This window comes from Chlorocebus sabaeus, chromosome 20, assembly GCF_047675955.1.
Source record: "Chlorocebus sabaeus isolate Y175 chromosome 20, mChlSab1.0.hap1, whole genome shotgun sequence".
Lineage (NCBI taxonomy): Eukaryota > Metazoa > Chordata > Mammalia > Primates > Cercopithecidae > Chlorocebus > Chlorocebus sabaeus.
In genome coordinates this window covers 108601193-108617127 of record NC_132923.1, presented here as the reverse complement: position 1 = coordinate 108617127, position 15935 = coordinate 108601193, and the positions used below count along the sequence as shown (strand labels likewise).

The 15935-nt window shown below is 45.0% G+C and overlaps 1 protein-coding gene and 1 pseudogene across 20 annotated transcripts in view; both read left to right on the top strand.

The window, feature by feature from the left end:
• Nucleotides 1-15935, top strand: part of PHACTR4 (phosphatase and actin regulator 4) — a 132712-nt gene that overhangs the window by 99596 nt on the left and 17181 nt on the right. For all 20 annotated transcript variants that reach the window (XM_073007613.1, XM_073007618.1, XM_073007615.1 and 17 more), the window contains 3 exons: nt 4807-5404; nt 7683-7867; nt 12049-12202. In XM_073007613.1, the coding sequence (XP_072863714.1) occupies nt 4807-5404; nt 7683-7867; nt 12049-12202 (937 nt within the window). The remainder of the gene's footprint in view (nt 1-4806; nt 5405-7682; nt 7868-12048; nt 12203-15935) is intronic.
• LOC119626486 (U6atac minor spliceosomal RNA) lies at nt 13243-13356 on the top strand (annotated as a pseudogene).

Below are 15935 nucleotides of genomic sequence, written 5' to 3'. Positions count from 1 at the left end.
AAGTCTACTTTCTTTATATAAATGTACAGTTTCTTAGAAGAATTTTCAAGAAAGGGAGAGGAAAGCTAATGAGTGCTTCAAAGCTAATAAAAATATAGTTTTTTCAGGAAAAATGATACTAGGCTTAGTACTGCTTAAAGTTCTTGTTCAGGATTGAATGAATGAATAAAAACTATACTCATTAAATATTTAATATCACCAAGTTGGGTGGAGTGATTCAAACCTTGAAAAACAGGCTTAGAATATTTTATGAGTATGACAGTTTGGAGTAGCTTGATGAAAACAGGGTGAAGTTGTTATTACCACCACTTTAGAAGGATAGTGTCATGTTGACTTATCTGTGAGGAACTTGGGGAGCCTTCACATACTTATTTTCAAAACTACCTTGTGCTGCAGGAAACCGATTTTATCTTTTCTATGGGTAGGGCAATTAGAACATGAAGACATTGTGTGTGATTCATTCAAGGTTGTAGGCCAGGTGTGGTGACTCATGCCTGCAATCGCATCACTTTGGGAGGCAGATCACCTGAGGCCAGGAGTTCAAGACCAACCTGGCCAACATGGCGAAACCCCATCTCCACTAAAAATACAAAAAATTAGCTGGGCATGGTGGCAGGCACCTGTAATCCCAGCTACTCGGGAAGCTGAGGCAGGAGAATTGCTTGAACCCGGGAGGCAGACACTGTAGTGAGCTGAGATTGTGCCACTGCACTCCAGCCTGGGCAACAAGAGCGAAACTCCATCTCAAAAAAAAAAAAAAAAAAAGGTTGTAGTTAGTGAAAGATAGAAACTGAACATAGGCTTTTCAACTCTCAGGTCCAGACCTCTGTTCCTTACAGTAGTGTTCGCAAACTGGTGTTCTCCTCAGGATCACCTAGAAAGCTTATGATAACAGACTGCTGGATGCTTCCCCTAGAGTTTCTGATTTTAGTAAGTCTGGGATGGGCTTGAGAATTTGCCTTTCTAATAAGTTCCCAGATGATACTGATGTTGCTGTTCAGGGAGCACACATTGAGAGCCTCTGTGCTAGACCAGTGGAATACCACCCTTTTCAAATTAAGGCAACATATAAAATGATCATTTGTGTATGATACCCTGGACTACACTGCAGAGCTCATTCTTGGCTTGAGGTAAATAGCCCAAAAAAATAGACCTTGTAACTGAGGAATCAGTATTAGTCTATGAGGGGTCCTCAGCAGAAGAAGAAAAATAGAACAGTTCACAGAGCATTACTTAGAGCTAAATAGATTTAATTTAACGGACTGTCTTTTATTCTAAAATTATAATCTTCGTAATCCTTTGGGGTTAAAATGCCATTTCTTTCACAAAAGGATTATGTTCATAAATGGTTTACTTAATATCAAGCCTTATTTGGAAATCTTAGAAAATGGCAACCTCAATAAAAAAACTAGAAAAAAAACCCCAACAATCTAAGGTTGATCAAGATTTTTTTTATTGTTTTAGTCACTGAAATCCAAAAGTTTGGAAACCATTGCTTCAGAAGTACTACTGTCTTCTCATTGGTATAACATGGAGTATTAGGACTAAGGAAAAACTACTAGCAATAGCTGAACAGGTGAAAGAGAATTATTACCCACCCCAGAAACACTCTGGAATTTTTCCACAAAACTACAGCCAGATGCTGTTGTCAGGGTATATGTACCGGAATTTACTTCCTTAACATATATGCCTTCCTCAGATTACCAAATATAATTTATCTTATTAATTCAAAAGTAAAAATATTCATTTATGGTCTCATCAGGAATGAGTTTTGTTGTAGATGGAATAGCTAACAGCTGTTTTTAGAGAATCAGCAAAAATCCAATCTTTCCAAAAATATATCTTTCACTGCTCCTAAAATTCATATTTTTAGAATCTTTTTGTATGTGTATGAAGTATTTTTCTAGAAAGCCTTTTTTAAAATTTATTTATGGGCCCAGGCACGGTGGCTCACGCCTGTAATCCCAGCACTTTGGGAGACCGAGGAGGGCAGATCGCTTGAGGCCCAGAGTTTGAGACCAGCCTAGGCAACATGGCGAAACCCCGTCTCTACTAAAAATACAAAAAATGATCTGGGCATGGTGGTGCATGCCTGTAATCCCAGCTACTCAGGAGGCTGAGGCAGGAGAGTCACTTGAACCCGGGAAGTGGCGGTTGCATTGAGCCAAAACTGCACCACTATACTCCAACCTAGGCAACAGAGCGAGACTCTGTCTCAAAAAAAAAAAAGAAAGAAAGAAAGAAAGAAAGTATTTATAATGAGTGACATTAAAACATTATAAAATTAGGCCAGGCACAGTGGCTCATGCCTATAATCCCAGCATTTGGGGAGGCCGAGGTGGAAAGATCACTTGAGGCCAGGAGTTCGAGACCAGCCTGAGCAACATAGCAAGACCCCATCTCTATAAAATATTTAAAAATTAGTTGGGCATGGTGACATGTGCCTGTAATTCTAGCTACTTGGGAGGTTGAAGTAAGAGGATTGGGTAAGCACAGGAGTTCAAGGCTGCAGTGAGTTATGATTACACTACTGCACTCCAGCCTGGGTAACAGAGTGACATCCTGTCTCTAAAAAAAAAAAAAAAAAAAAAAAAAAAGGCTGGGTATGGCTGGTTGGCTCACACCTGTAGTACCAACACTTTGGGAGGCTGAGGTGGGCCTATCACTGGAGCCCAGGAGCTCAAGACCAGCCTGGGCAGCATAGCGAGACCTTGTCTCTACTAAAAATTAAAATTTAGCCAAGCATGGTAGCATCGACCTGTAGTCCTGTAGAGGATCACTTCAACCCAGGAGATTAGGCTGGTTTGAGACCAGCCTAGACAATGTGGAGAAACCCATCTCTACAAAAAGTAACCCCCAAAAAATCAGCTGGGCATGGTGGCACATGTCTATAGTCCCAGCTACTTGGGAGGCTGAGGTAGGAGGATCATCTGAGCCCAGGGAGGTTAAAACTGAAGTGAGCCGTGACTGCGCCACTGCACTCCAGTAACACAGTGAGACCCTGTCTAAAATAATTTAATTTAAAAAGAAAAGGGCCGGGCGCGGTGGCTCAAGCCTGTAATCCCAGCACTTTGGGAGGCCGAGACGGGCGGATCACGAGGTCAGGAGATCGAGACCATCCTGGCTAACACGGTGAAACCCCGTCTCTACTAAAAATACAAAAAACTAGCCGGGCGAGGTGGCGGGCGCCTGTAGTCCCAGCTACTCCGGAGGCTGAGGCAGGAGAATGGCGTAAACCCGGGAGGCAGAGCTTGCAGTGAGCTGAGATCCGGCCACTGCAGTCCAGCCCGGGCTACAGAGCAAGACTCCGTCTCAAAAAAAAAAAAAAAAAAAAAAAAAAAAAAGAAAAGAAAAGAGGCTGGGTGTGGTGGCTCACATCCATAATCCCAGCACTTTGGGAGGTTGAGGTGGGCCTATCACTGGAGCCCAGGAGCTCAAGAACAGCCTGGGCAGCATAGCGAGACCTTGTCTCTACTAAAAATTAAAATTTAGCCAAGCATGGTGGCATCGACCTGTAGTCCTAGCTACTTCGGAGGCTGTAGCAAGAGGATTACTTCAACCCAGGAGATCGGGGCTGCAGTGAGCTATTCATGCCACTGCACTCCAGCCTGGGCAACAGAGGGAGACCTTGTTTCACAAGAAAAAAGAAGAATTACAAAATTAGCTAGCCTTGGCCGGGCACAGTGGCACACACCTGTAATCCCAGCACTTTGGGAGGCCAAGGTGGGTGGATCACCTGGGGTCGGGAGTTCAAGACCAGCCTGACCAACATAGAGAAACCTGTCTCTACTAAAAATACAAAAAATTAGCCAGGCCTGGTGGCGCATGCCTATAATCCCAGCTACTTGGGAGGCTCAGGTTTTTTTTTTTTGAGTCAGAATCTTGCGCTGTCCAGCCTGGAGTGCGGTGGCGTGACCTTGGCTTACTGCAGCCTCTGCCTCCCAGGTTCAAGAGATTCTCGTACCTCAACCTCTCCCAAGTAGCTGGGATTACAGGTGCCTGCCACTACACCTAGCTAATTTTTGGTTTTTTTGTTGTTGTTGTTTTTGTTTTTTAAGTAGACGGGGTTTCATCATGTTGGCCAGGCTGGTCTCGAGCTCCTGACCTCAAGTAATCTGCCCACCTCGGCCTCCCAAAGTATTGGGATTATAGGCGTGAGCCACCGTGCCCAGCCACAAAATAACTTTTTGTTGGATGTTTTTGTCTCTATTCATGTTAACTACACCAAGATCAAATTACAAAAAGTTGTCAGCCGGGTGCCGTGGCTCACGCCTGTAATCTCAACACTTTGAGAGGCCAAGGCAGGTGGATCATTTGAGGTCAGGAGTTCGAGACCCACCTGGCCAACATGGTGAAACCCCATCTCTACTAAAAATACAAAAATTAGCCGGGCCATAGTGGCATGTGCCTGTAATCTCAGCTACTTGGTAGGCTGAGGCAGGAGAATCACTTGAGCCTGGGAGGCAGAGGTTGCGGTAAACTGAGATCGCGCCACTGCACTCCAGTCTGGGTGAGAGAGTGAGACCCTGTCTCAAAAAAAAAAAAAAATTGTCATATCTGTTGCCATAGCAATGAAGTAAGCTACTCATCAGTCTTCCTACACCTCTGTACATTTATTAGGCCTTCTATTTGAATAAATATAAACTTCGTTTCAGGATAAAATATGTAGGGAATGGCAAAACTATGAAATTATTTAACTTGCTTGAAAGATTAAAACTGAACTCAACTTTAATTCTAGGCCCTGGGCCAGCCCTTCAAAGCATTGGAAAGTCATGTGAAATTGATGTGTTGCTCTCTCTTTTCCAGCTGAACTGTCCCAAGCAATAAACAGTGGTACATTGTTATCAAAACCGTCCCCACCCTTACCACCTAAGAGAGGCATTCCATCGACCTCAGTACCCACCTTGGAGTCTGCTGCTGCCATCACCACAAAAACACCAAGTGATGAAACAGAGAAGAGCACATGTTCTATGGGCTCAGAACTGCTATCAATGATCTCACCTCGCTCTCCGTCCCCCCCACTGCCTGCTCATATACCTCCAGAGCCTCCACGCACCCCTCCATTCTCTACTAAGACTTTTAAAGTTGTGCCAGAAATTGAGTTTCCACCATCCGTAGATCTACACCAGGAGATTCCCCAGCAGGAAGATCAGAAAAAGGAAGTCCCCAAGAGGATATTGGACCAGAACTTTGGGGAGCCCCATATACCCTCTAGGTTGCCTCCACTCCCACTGCATATTCGAATCCAGCAGGCCCTCACCAGCCCACTTCCCATGACTCCTCCTCTGGAGGGTTCTCACAGAGCTCACTCGTTGCTCTTTGAAAACAGTGACGGCTTTTCTGAGGACAGCAGTACGCTGGGTCGGACCAGGTCTCTTCCCATCACTATTGAAATGCTGAAAGTGTAAGTGCCTTTGAAGCTTGCCTCTTGTTTCTCCTTTACTCTAGATAGCCCTGCTTGGAAAAAATTACTCATAGAAAGAAAATGTAGGCCGGGCACAGTGGCCCACACCTGTAAGCCCAGCACTTTGGGAGGCTGAGGCGAATGGATCGATCACCTGAGGTCAGTAGTTCAAGACTAGCCTGGCCAATATAGTAAAGCCCTGTCTCTATGAAAATAACAAAAATTAGCCAGGCGTGGTGGCGCATACCTGTAATCCCAGCTACTTGGGAGGCTGAGGCAGGAGAATCACTTTAACTGGGAGGTGGAGGTTGCAGTGAGCCAAGATTGTGCCACTGTACTCCAGCCTGGGCGACAGCGAGATTCTGTCTCAAAGAAAAAAAGAAAATGTGAATAAAGTTTTTTTTTTTTTTTTTTTTTTTTTTTTTTCCGAGATGGAGTCCTGCTCTGTCACCCAGGCTGGAATGCAGTGGCACAATCTCAGCTTACTGTAACCTCTGTCACCCAGGTTCAAGCAGTTCTCCTGCCTCAGCCTCCCGAGTAGCTGGGATTACAGGCATGTGCTACCACATCCAGCTGATTTTTGTATTTTTAGTGGAGATGGGGTTTCACCATGTTGGCCAGGGTGGTCTCAAACTCCTGACCTCAAGTGATCCACCTGTTTTGGTCTTACAAAGTGCTGTGATTACAAGCGTGAGCCACCACGCCCAGCAATGTGAATAAATTTAAAGTACAAAGAATACTCTGCCAAAAGGATAAGTTATAGAATTTGGACTCTTTCTTTTTTTAATCTTATCTTAAAACTTTATTTTTATTTATTTATTTATGTTTGAGACAGGTTCTCACTCTCTCACCCAAGCTGGAGTGCAGTGGTGCAGTCTTGGCTCACTGCAACCTCCACCTCCTGGGCTCAAGCAATTCTCCCTCCTCAGCCTCCCGAGTAACTGTGACTACAGGCGCATGCCATCACACCCAGCTAATTTTTGTATTTTTTGTTAGAGATGGGGTTTTGCTGTGTTGCCCAGGCTGGTCGTGAACTCCTGGGCTCAAGCAGTCTGCCTGCCTCAGCCTCGTAGAATGCTGGGATCACGGGTGTGAGCCACTGCGCCTGGCCAAATTTCAACTTTTTACTCTCGTGATTTTTTTTTTTTCATGGAGATTTTTGTGATGACACAAAATTTACAAAATTATGTACATGAAAAATTACAACTGTTAGTTTTATATACTACAGAGAAGGCATTGTATAATGTGGTGCTTAAGAGCATTCACCTTGGAGTGAGATAGCGCTGGGTTCAAATTGTAGCACTACTACTCTTAGCTTATAGTAATGTTAAGTTACTTAAGCCTTCTGCTCTTTAGTTGTATCATCTCTAAATGGGAATAATATTTACTCTGTAGGCTTGTGAGAATGACATTAGACAAATGCTGGAAAGCACCAGTGCCTAATAAGTGGTAAAGCTGGGATTTGAACCCTTAGATTAATACCTGCTAAAAAGTTTCTTAGCAAGATTGTTAAAGTTAAGGGAGAATGGCCGGGTGCGGTAGCTCACGCCTGTAATCCCAGCACTTTGGGAGGCTGAGGCGGGCGGATCACGAGGTCAGGTGATCAAGACCATCCTGGCTAACACAGTGAAACCCTGTCTCTACTAAAAAAAAAAATACAAAAAATTAGCCGGGCATGGTGGCAGGCGCCTGTAGTCCCAGCTACTCGGGAGGCTGAGGCAGAATGGCGTGATCCTGGGAGGCGGAGCTTGCAGTGAGCCAAGATCGTGCCACTGCACTCCAGCCTGGGCGACAGAATGAGACTCTGTCTCAAAAAAAAAAAAGTTAAGGGAGAGAATTATAAGTTACTTCATAGTTTTGTTTTTTTTTTAATGGTTATTTCAGTCCTTTTGTCTTTTTTTTTTTTTTTTTTTTTGAGATGGAGTCTCGCTCTCATCACCCAGGCTGGAGTGCAATGGCACAATCTCGGTTCACTTCAACCTCCACCTCCTGGGTTCAAGAGATTCTCCTGCCTCAGCCTCCCAAGTAGCTGGGATTACAGGTGCCCACCACCACGCCTGGCTAATTTTTATATTTTTAGTAGAGACAGGGTTTCACCATGTTGGCCAGGCTGGTCTCAAACTTCTGACCTAAGGTGAATTTCCCCACCTCCATCTCCCAAAGTGCTGGGATTACAGGCATGAGCCACCATGCCCAGACTTTATTTCAGTCCTTTGTCTTAAAAGTCAGTTATCCTCTTTGTTTCTAAAAAGAAAATATAATTATGTTAATTTGTTAGTCCAGACGATGAAGAAGAGGAGGAGCAAACCTGTCCATCCACATTCAGTGAAGACATAACATCTACCTCAGCCACTTCTAAATTACCACAGTGTGTACAGGAGGAAGAAGAGAAGGAGAGCGACTCTGATTCAGAAGGTCCCATTCAGTACCGAGATGAAGAAGATGAAGATGAAAGCTATCAGAGTAAGAAAGGGAGGGAAAAGCAAAAGGGAGAATTCTTTTCCAGATAAAGCTATTTACTGATCTTAGCAAGTGTCAAAAGAGAGATGGAAACAGGTACTTTCTCCCATTAACTCATCTGGCTAACTGATGTTGGAAGCCACTGTGAAGGACTCCTTGTCCCTGTTATCACCCCTCTGATAAAACAAGCCAAGACAGGGATCCAAGTAGATTGAGTCACTCAGTTAGGTTTTTCGGGGTTTTTTAATTTAATTTTTTGTTTTGGACAAGGTTTTGCTCTGTCACCCAGCTGGAGTACAGTGGTGCAATCGTAGTTCACTGCAGCCTTGAACTCCTGGGCTTAAGTGATCCTTACGCCTCAACCTCCCAAATAGCTAGGACTACAGATGTGTGCCACAACTGGTTAGGTTTCTTTGGTTTTTTTGTTTTGTTTTGTAGAGACGGGTCTCATTATGTTGCCTAGTCTGTTCTTTTTTTTTTTTTTTTGAGACGGAATTTTGCTCTTGTGCCCAGGCTAGAGTGCAATGGCACGATCTCAGCTCACCTTAATCTCCACCTCCCAGGTTCAAGTGATTCTCCTGCCTCAGCCTCCCAAGTAGCTGGGATTATAGGCATGTGCCACCATGCCTGGCTAATTTTGTATTTTTAGTAGAGATGGGCTTCACCATGTTGGTCAGGCTGGTCTCAAACTCCCGACCTCAGGTGATCCACCTGCCTCAGCCTCCCAAAGTGCTGGAATTACAGGCGTGAGCCACCGCGCCTGGCCATAAAGGATTTTTTTATTTTATTTTATTTTATTTTATTTTATTTTATTTTGAGAAGGAGTCTTGCTCTGTCACCCAGTCTGGAGTGCAGTGGCACGATCTCAGTTCACTGCAACCTCCACCTCCCGGGTTCAAGCAATTCTCCTGCCTCAGCCTCCCAAGTAGCTGGGATTACAGGCGCCTGCCACCAGGCCCAGCTAATTTTTTTTTTTGTATTTTTAGTAGAGGCTGGGGCTTCACCATATTGGCCAGGCTGGTCTCGAACTCAATCTCATGATCTGCCCACCTCCCAGAGTTCTGAGATTACAGGCGTGAGCCACTGTGCCCAGCTGCCCAGGCTGTTCTTGAACTCCTGACCTCATGTGATCCCCCTGCCTTGACCTCCCAAAGCTCTAGGATTACAGGCATGGGCCACCATGCCTAGCCTATTTTTAATTTTTATGGATATATAATAGTAGTACATATTTATGGGGCACATGAGATATTTTGATATAAGCATGTGTGTATGGGTAATCAGGCTATCCGTCACCTCAAACACTTACCATTTGTTTGTATTGGGAATATTCCAAATCTACCTTTCTGGTTATCTTGAAATATACAATAAATTATTGTTAACTATAGTCACCGTATTGTGCCACCGAACACCAGATCTTATTCCTGTTTTTTGAGAGTGTCTCACTTTGCAGGCTGGAGTGCAATGGCATAGTCTCAGCTCACTGGAACCTCCATTTCCTGGCTCAAGTGATGCTCCCGCCTCAGCCTCCCAAGTAGCTGAGAACACAGGCATGAGCCACCACACCCAGCTAATTTTTGTATTTTTTTGTAGAGACAGGGTTTCACCATGTTGCCCAGGCTGGTCTTGAACTCGTGAGCTCAAAGTGATCTGCCCACCTCAGCTCCCAAAGTGCTGCAATTACAGGCATGAGCCACCACACCCGGCCTAGATTTTATTCCTTCTATCTAATTATGTTTTTATACCCATTAACCAGTCTTTCTCTCCCCCATCCCCTCTACCCTTCCCAACCTCTAGTAACCACCATTTTATTTATTACCTCTGTGAGATCAACTTTTTAGCTCCCACGTAAGAGGGAGAACATACAACATTTATCTTTCTGTGCCTGGCTTATTTCACTTAACATAATGTCCTCCAGTTTCATCCATTTTGTTGCAAATTACAGGATTTATTTCTTTTTCATGGCAGAATAATATTCAATTGTATATATACACCACGTTTTCTTTATCCCTTCCTTTATTGATAGACACAGTCTGATTCCATATCTTGGGGATTATAAATAGTACTGCAATAAGGATGACATTGATTTGCTGATTTCCTTTCTTTTGGATATGTACTCAACAGTGGGATTGCTGGATCATATGGTAGTTTTATATATATATATATATATATATATTTTTTTTTTTTTTTTTTTTTTTTTAATAGACAGAGGCTCACTCTGTTATCAGGCAGGAGTGCAGTGGCTTTTTCTCAGCTCACTGCAACCTCTGCCTCCCGGGTTCGAGCGATTCTTCTGCCTCAGAAGAATCTTGCCTCCCGAGTAGCTGGGATTACAGGTGTGTACCACCACACTCAGCTAATTTTAGTGTTTTTTTGTTTTTTTGGGTTTTTTTTAGTATAGACGGGGTTTCACCATGTTGGCCGGGATGGTCGCGATCTCTTGATTGTGACTGAGTGATCCACCCACCTTGGCCTCCCAGAGTGCTGGGATTACAGGCATGAGCCACTGCGACTGGCCCAGTAGTTGTATTTTTAAGGGTGTTTTGTAGGTCTTATTTTGTTTTTTAAGTAGAAACGGAGTCTTGCTGTGTTGCCCAGACTGATCTCAAACTCCCAGCCTCAAGCAATCCTCCTGCCTTGGCTTCCCAATGTGCTGCATTACGAGCATGAGCCACCTCATTTGGCCTATTTTCAGTTTTTTGAGGAACCTCCATACTGTTTTCCATAATGACTGTACTAACTTCAGGTTTTTGTTTGCCCCCAGTTTTAAAACTATTCACCTAAGTGCCGCTAATCCCAGCACTTTGGGAGGCCGAGGTGGGTGAGATTAGTAGTTTGAGACCAGCCTGGCCAACATGGTGAAACCCCATCTCTTCTAAAAATACAAAAAATTAGCCAGGCATGGCCAGGCACGGTGGCTCACACCTATAATCCCAGCACTTTGGGAGGCCGAGGCAGGCGGATCACCTGAGGTCAGGAGTTCAAGATCAGCCTGGCCAACATGGTGAAACTACGTCTCTACTAAAAATAAAAAATTGACTGAGCATGGTAGCAGGTGCCTGTAATCCCAGCTACTAAGGAGGCTAAGGCAGGAGAATTGCTTGAACCCGGGAGGCAGAGGTCTCAGTGAGCCAAGACTGTACCACTACAATCCAGCCTGGGTCACAGAGCAAGACTCCATTGCAAAAAAAAAAAAAAAAAATTAGCCAGGCGTGGTAGCGGGCACCTGTAACCCCAGCTACTCAGGAGGCTGAGGCAGGAGAATTGCTTGAGCCTGGGAGGTGGAGGTTGCAGTGAGCCAAGATCGTGCCACTGCACTCCAGCCTGGGTGACAGAGCAAGACTCTATCTCAAAAAAAAAAAAAAAAAAAAAAAAAGGGCCAGGCACGGTGGCTTACGCCTGTAATCCCTACACTTTGGGAGGCCGAGGTGGGTGAATCACCTGAGGTCAGGAGTTCAAGACCAGCCTGGCCAACATGATGAAACCCTGTCTCTACTAAAACTACAAAAAATTAGCTGGGCGTGGTGATGCACGCCTATAATCCCAGCTACTCAGGAGGCTAGGGCAGGAGAATCACTTGAACCCAGGAGGCGGAGGTTGCAATGAGCCAAAATCGTGCCACTGCACTCCAGCCTAGGCAACAAGAGCAAAAACTCCGTCTCAAAGAAAAAAAAACACAATATGGAGTAGAGGAAAGGTGGCACATGGGCTAAAAGATAAAAGTGATGTTTTCCCTTTGGTCTAATGAACTTATTGCCATAGGGCAGAGAAAAATAAACATGTTCATACCCGCACATCTTTGCAAATAACTGAATCCTGATAAAGTAGAAAGGCAGCTTTAAAAACAGACTATGGGGTGTTAGTATGAAAGCCTTTATGTTTTAATTCAGAGGGCTGTGCAATGCTTAGATTCTCTCTCCTGTCGCAACTCTTATCAAGGAGGAAAAATGTAGAGGCCTGATAGAAGAGAAAAGATACCTTTTAACCATCTGAGTCCATCTGGCTAAAAAGATTTTTAGGTGTCTTTAGCTTTACCCCCACCTCAGTGTCTGGCTGGATCATTTGAGGCCAGGTGGGAACTGGGAATTAAATATTGTATTTGTTCAGACTCTTGCCTAGCTGCAGGTAAGGTTGAACCTTTGGCTTTAAGCCTCAAGTTCTACTATTTTTCTTCCCTGTGTGCAAAGGTGCTCTTGCCAACAAAGTGAAGAGGAAAGACACACTGGCAATGAAGTTGAACCACAGACCCAGTGAACCAGAGTTGAACCTGAATTCTTGGCCTTGTAAAAGCAAGGAGGAGTGGAATGAAATACGGCACCAGATTGGAAACACACTGATCCGGTAGGCCTTTGCTTAGATTCGCTTGATTGATTTGGTTATGCCAGTATTTGTGTTAGATGTTTTGTTTTGTTTTTTTTTTTTTTTTTTGAGACGGAGTCTCACTCTGTCCCCCAGGCTGGAGTGCAGTGGCCGGATCTCAGCTCACAGCAAGCTCCGCCTCGCGGGTTCACGCCATTCTCCCGCCTCAGCCTCCCGAGTAACTGGGACTACAGGCGCCCGCCACCTCGCCCGGCTAGTTTTTTGTATTTTTTAGTAGAGACGGGGTTTCACCATGTTAGCCAGGGTGGTCTCGATCTCCTGACCTCATGATCCACCTGTCGCGGCCTCCCAAAGTGCTGGGATTACAGGCTTGAGCCACCGCGCCCGGCCTTGTGTTAGATGTTGTTAGATGTGTTGGTTTTTTATTTTGTTTTGTTTTGTTTTTTTGAGATAGTTTTGCTCTGTCACCCAGGCTGGAATACAGTGGTGCGATCTCGGCTCACTGTAACCTCCATCTCCCAGGTTCAAGCAATTCTCGTGCCTCAGTCTCCTGAGTAGCTGGGGTTATAGGCACCCGCCACCATGCCAGGCTAATTTTGTATTTTTAGCAGAGACAGGGTTTCGCCATGTTGACCAAGCTGGTCTCGAACTGCTGGCCGCAAATGATCACCCACCTTGGCCTCCCAAAATGCTGGGATTACAGGCGTGATCCCCTATACCTAGCCTATGTTTACTTTGTCATGGAGTATTCATTTATCTTTTTTAGTGTAATTTTTTGAACCACTGGAGTGCAGTGGTTCAATCATGGCTCACCGCCTCCAACTCTTGGGTTCAAGGCACCCTCCCACCTCAGCCTCTTGAATAGCTGGGTCCTCAGGCATGCGCCACCATGCCCTGCTAATTTTTGTAATTTTTTGTAGAGACAGGGTCTGTGTTTCCCAGGCTGGTCTCGAACTCATGGCCTCAAACATTCCTCCCACGTTGCTCTCTGAAAGTCGGGATTGTAGGTGTGAGCCACCACACCCATCATTTTGAGTATAATTTTTAAAAATACATGCTGGGTTTTGTATGAAAGGTGAGAAGGTTAGCACTTGACAAGGATGGAAGAGTCCCTCTGGGCCTGACAACACACATACAAGGCATTGCCATCTACCACATAGCATCTAACTTTATAAAAAAAAAAAAAAGAAAGAAAAGAGGCTGGGTGCGGTGGCTCATGTCTATAATCCTAGCACTTTGGGAGGCCAAGACAGGCAGATCATCTGAGGTCAGGAGTTCAAGACCAGCCTGACCAATACGGTGAAACCCCATCTCTACTAAAAATACAAAAATTAGCCAGGCATGGTGGCATGCGTCTATAGTCCTAGCTACTCGGGAGGCTGAGGCAGGAGAATCGCTTGAACCCGGGAGGCGGAGGCTGCCGTGAGCCGAGATTGTGCCACTGCACTCCAGCCTGGGTGACAGAGTAAGACTCTGTCTCAAAAAAAAAAAAAGAAAAGAAAAGAAACAAAAAATACACTGTATACAGTTGGGTATCCTCTAAGAATTTGGAAATTGAAGGTGTAGCTGCCTGTGAGAGCTTTATTTTATTTTATTTTATTTTAATTTTTTTTTTTTTTTGAGACTTAGTCTCGCTCTGTCGCCCAGGCTGGAGTGCAGTGGCGCCATCTCGGCTCACCGCAGCCTCCACCTCCAGGATTCAAGCAATTCTTCTGCCTCAGCCTCCCGAGTAGCTGGGACTACAGGCGCCCACCACCATGCCTGGCTAATTTTTTGTAGTTTTAGTAGAACGGGGTTTCACCATGTTAGCTAGGATGGTCTCGATCTCCTGACCTCGTGATCCACCCACCTCGGCCTCCCAAAGTGCTGGGATTACAGGCGTGAGCCACAGTGCCTGGCCTATTTTATTTTTGAGATGGAGCCTCACTCTGTCACCCAGGCTGGAGTGCAATGGTACGATCTTGACTGACTGCAACCTCTGCCTCCTGGGTTCAAGTGCTTCTCCTGCCTCAGCCTCCCGAGTAGCTGGAACTACAAACGCATACCACCACATCTGGCTAATTTTTGTTATTTTAGTAAAGATGGAGTTTCATCATGTTGGCCAGCCTGGTCTCGAACTCCTGAGCTCAAGTGATCCACCCACCTTGGCCTCACAAAGTGCTGGGATTACAGGTGTGAGCCACCACTCCCAGCCAGCCTGTGAGAGCTTTAAACCATGAGATAGACATAAGGTTTTGCAAAAGTTTCTACAGAAATCAGAATGGTTCCCAGAACAGAAAAGCTTCTCTGTCACTTTTTTTATCTGGTTCCTCAACCATAAGATGCCAACCCAATTAACAGTCACACCCATATTTGCATTATATCTGTTTCGTATGTTCCATGTAACTGCCTCCTTTCAAAATGTTAGTATATTTTTCAAGTCAACTGGAACCAAAAGTATAGAGAAACTGAATGCAAGCCAGCTTTCTACATATGTAACACCTTAAGAATCCAGGTTGTATAGACAGGTTTTTGTTTGACACAGATATTTCTCCCAATAAAGAGAGGATAAGGAGCTGGAACTCATGGCACAGTTCCCTACAAAATAATTAATTGATCATGTCTACTAATTAAAATATCTTTTTCTGTACTATTGCAGATACCTGGTTTTGGCTGGGCAAGGTGGCTCACACCTATAATCCCAACATTTTGGGAGGCTGAGGTGGGAGGATCACTTGAGCCCAGGAGTTTCAGACCAACCCGGGTAACACAGTGAGATCCCATCTGTACAAATAATTAAAAAATTAGCTGGGCATGATGGCATATACCTCTAGTCCAGCTAGCTATTCTGGGAGCTTAGGTAGAAGGATCACTTAAGCCCTAGAGATCAAGGCTGCAGTACACTGTGATTGCACCACTGCACTCTACCCTGGGTGACAGAGCAAGACCCTGTCTCAAAAAAAAAAAAAAAAAGACACCTGGCTTTACTGTGTATGCTGTACCTCAGGGCAGGTTTTCCCTTTGTCTTCTAATAGACACTTTTTGGATGCAGAAATTGTTCTCTGCAATTTCTTTACTTAAACATAATTATCATCCTGTATGACCTCTGTGGTCTGACTACTTTGAAATTAAGGGAGAAGTTTGGGCACAGTGGCTCACTCCTGTAATCCCAGCACTTTGGGAGGCTGAGGTGGGTGGATCACTTGAGCCCAGGAGTTTGAGTCAACATGACAAGACCCTGTCTCGACAAAAAAACAAAAAACTTAGCCAGACGTGCTGGCACATATTTACGGTCCCAGTTACTTAGGAGGCTGAGGCAGGGGGATTGCTTGAGCCTAGGAGGGGCTCAGGGTCGGCTCAGGAGGTCAAGACTGCAGTGAGCTGTGCTCATGCCCTACTGCACTCCAGCCCAGTCATCAGAGCAAGACCTTGTCTCAAAAAAAAGTAAAGACAGACATGTTTATTATATGGTAGTTTGAAAAATTACAAAAAAAAAAGAGATAAATCATGACCGGAGGTGGTGGCTCACGCTTGTAATCCCAGCACTTTGGGAGGCCAAGGCGGGTGGATCACGAGGTCAGAAGATTAAGACCATCCTGGCTAACACGATGAAACCCCGTCTCTACCAAAAATACAAAAAATTAGCCAGGCATGGTGGTGGGCGCCCGTAGTCCCAGCTACTCAGGAGGCTGAGGCAGGAGAATGGCGTGAACTCGGGAGGCGGAGCTTGCACTGCACTCCAGCCCGGGTGACAGAGTGAGATTCCCTCTCAAAA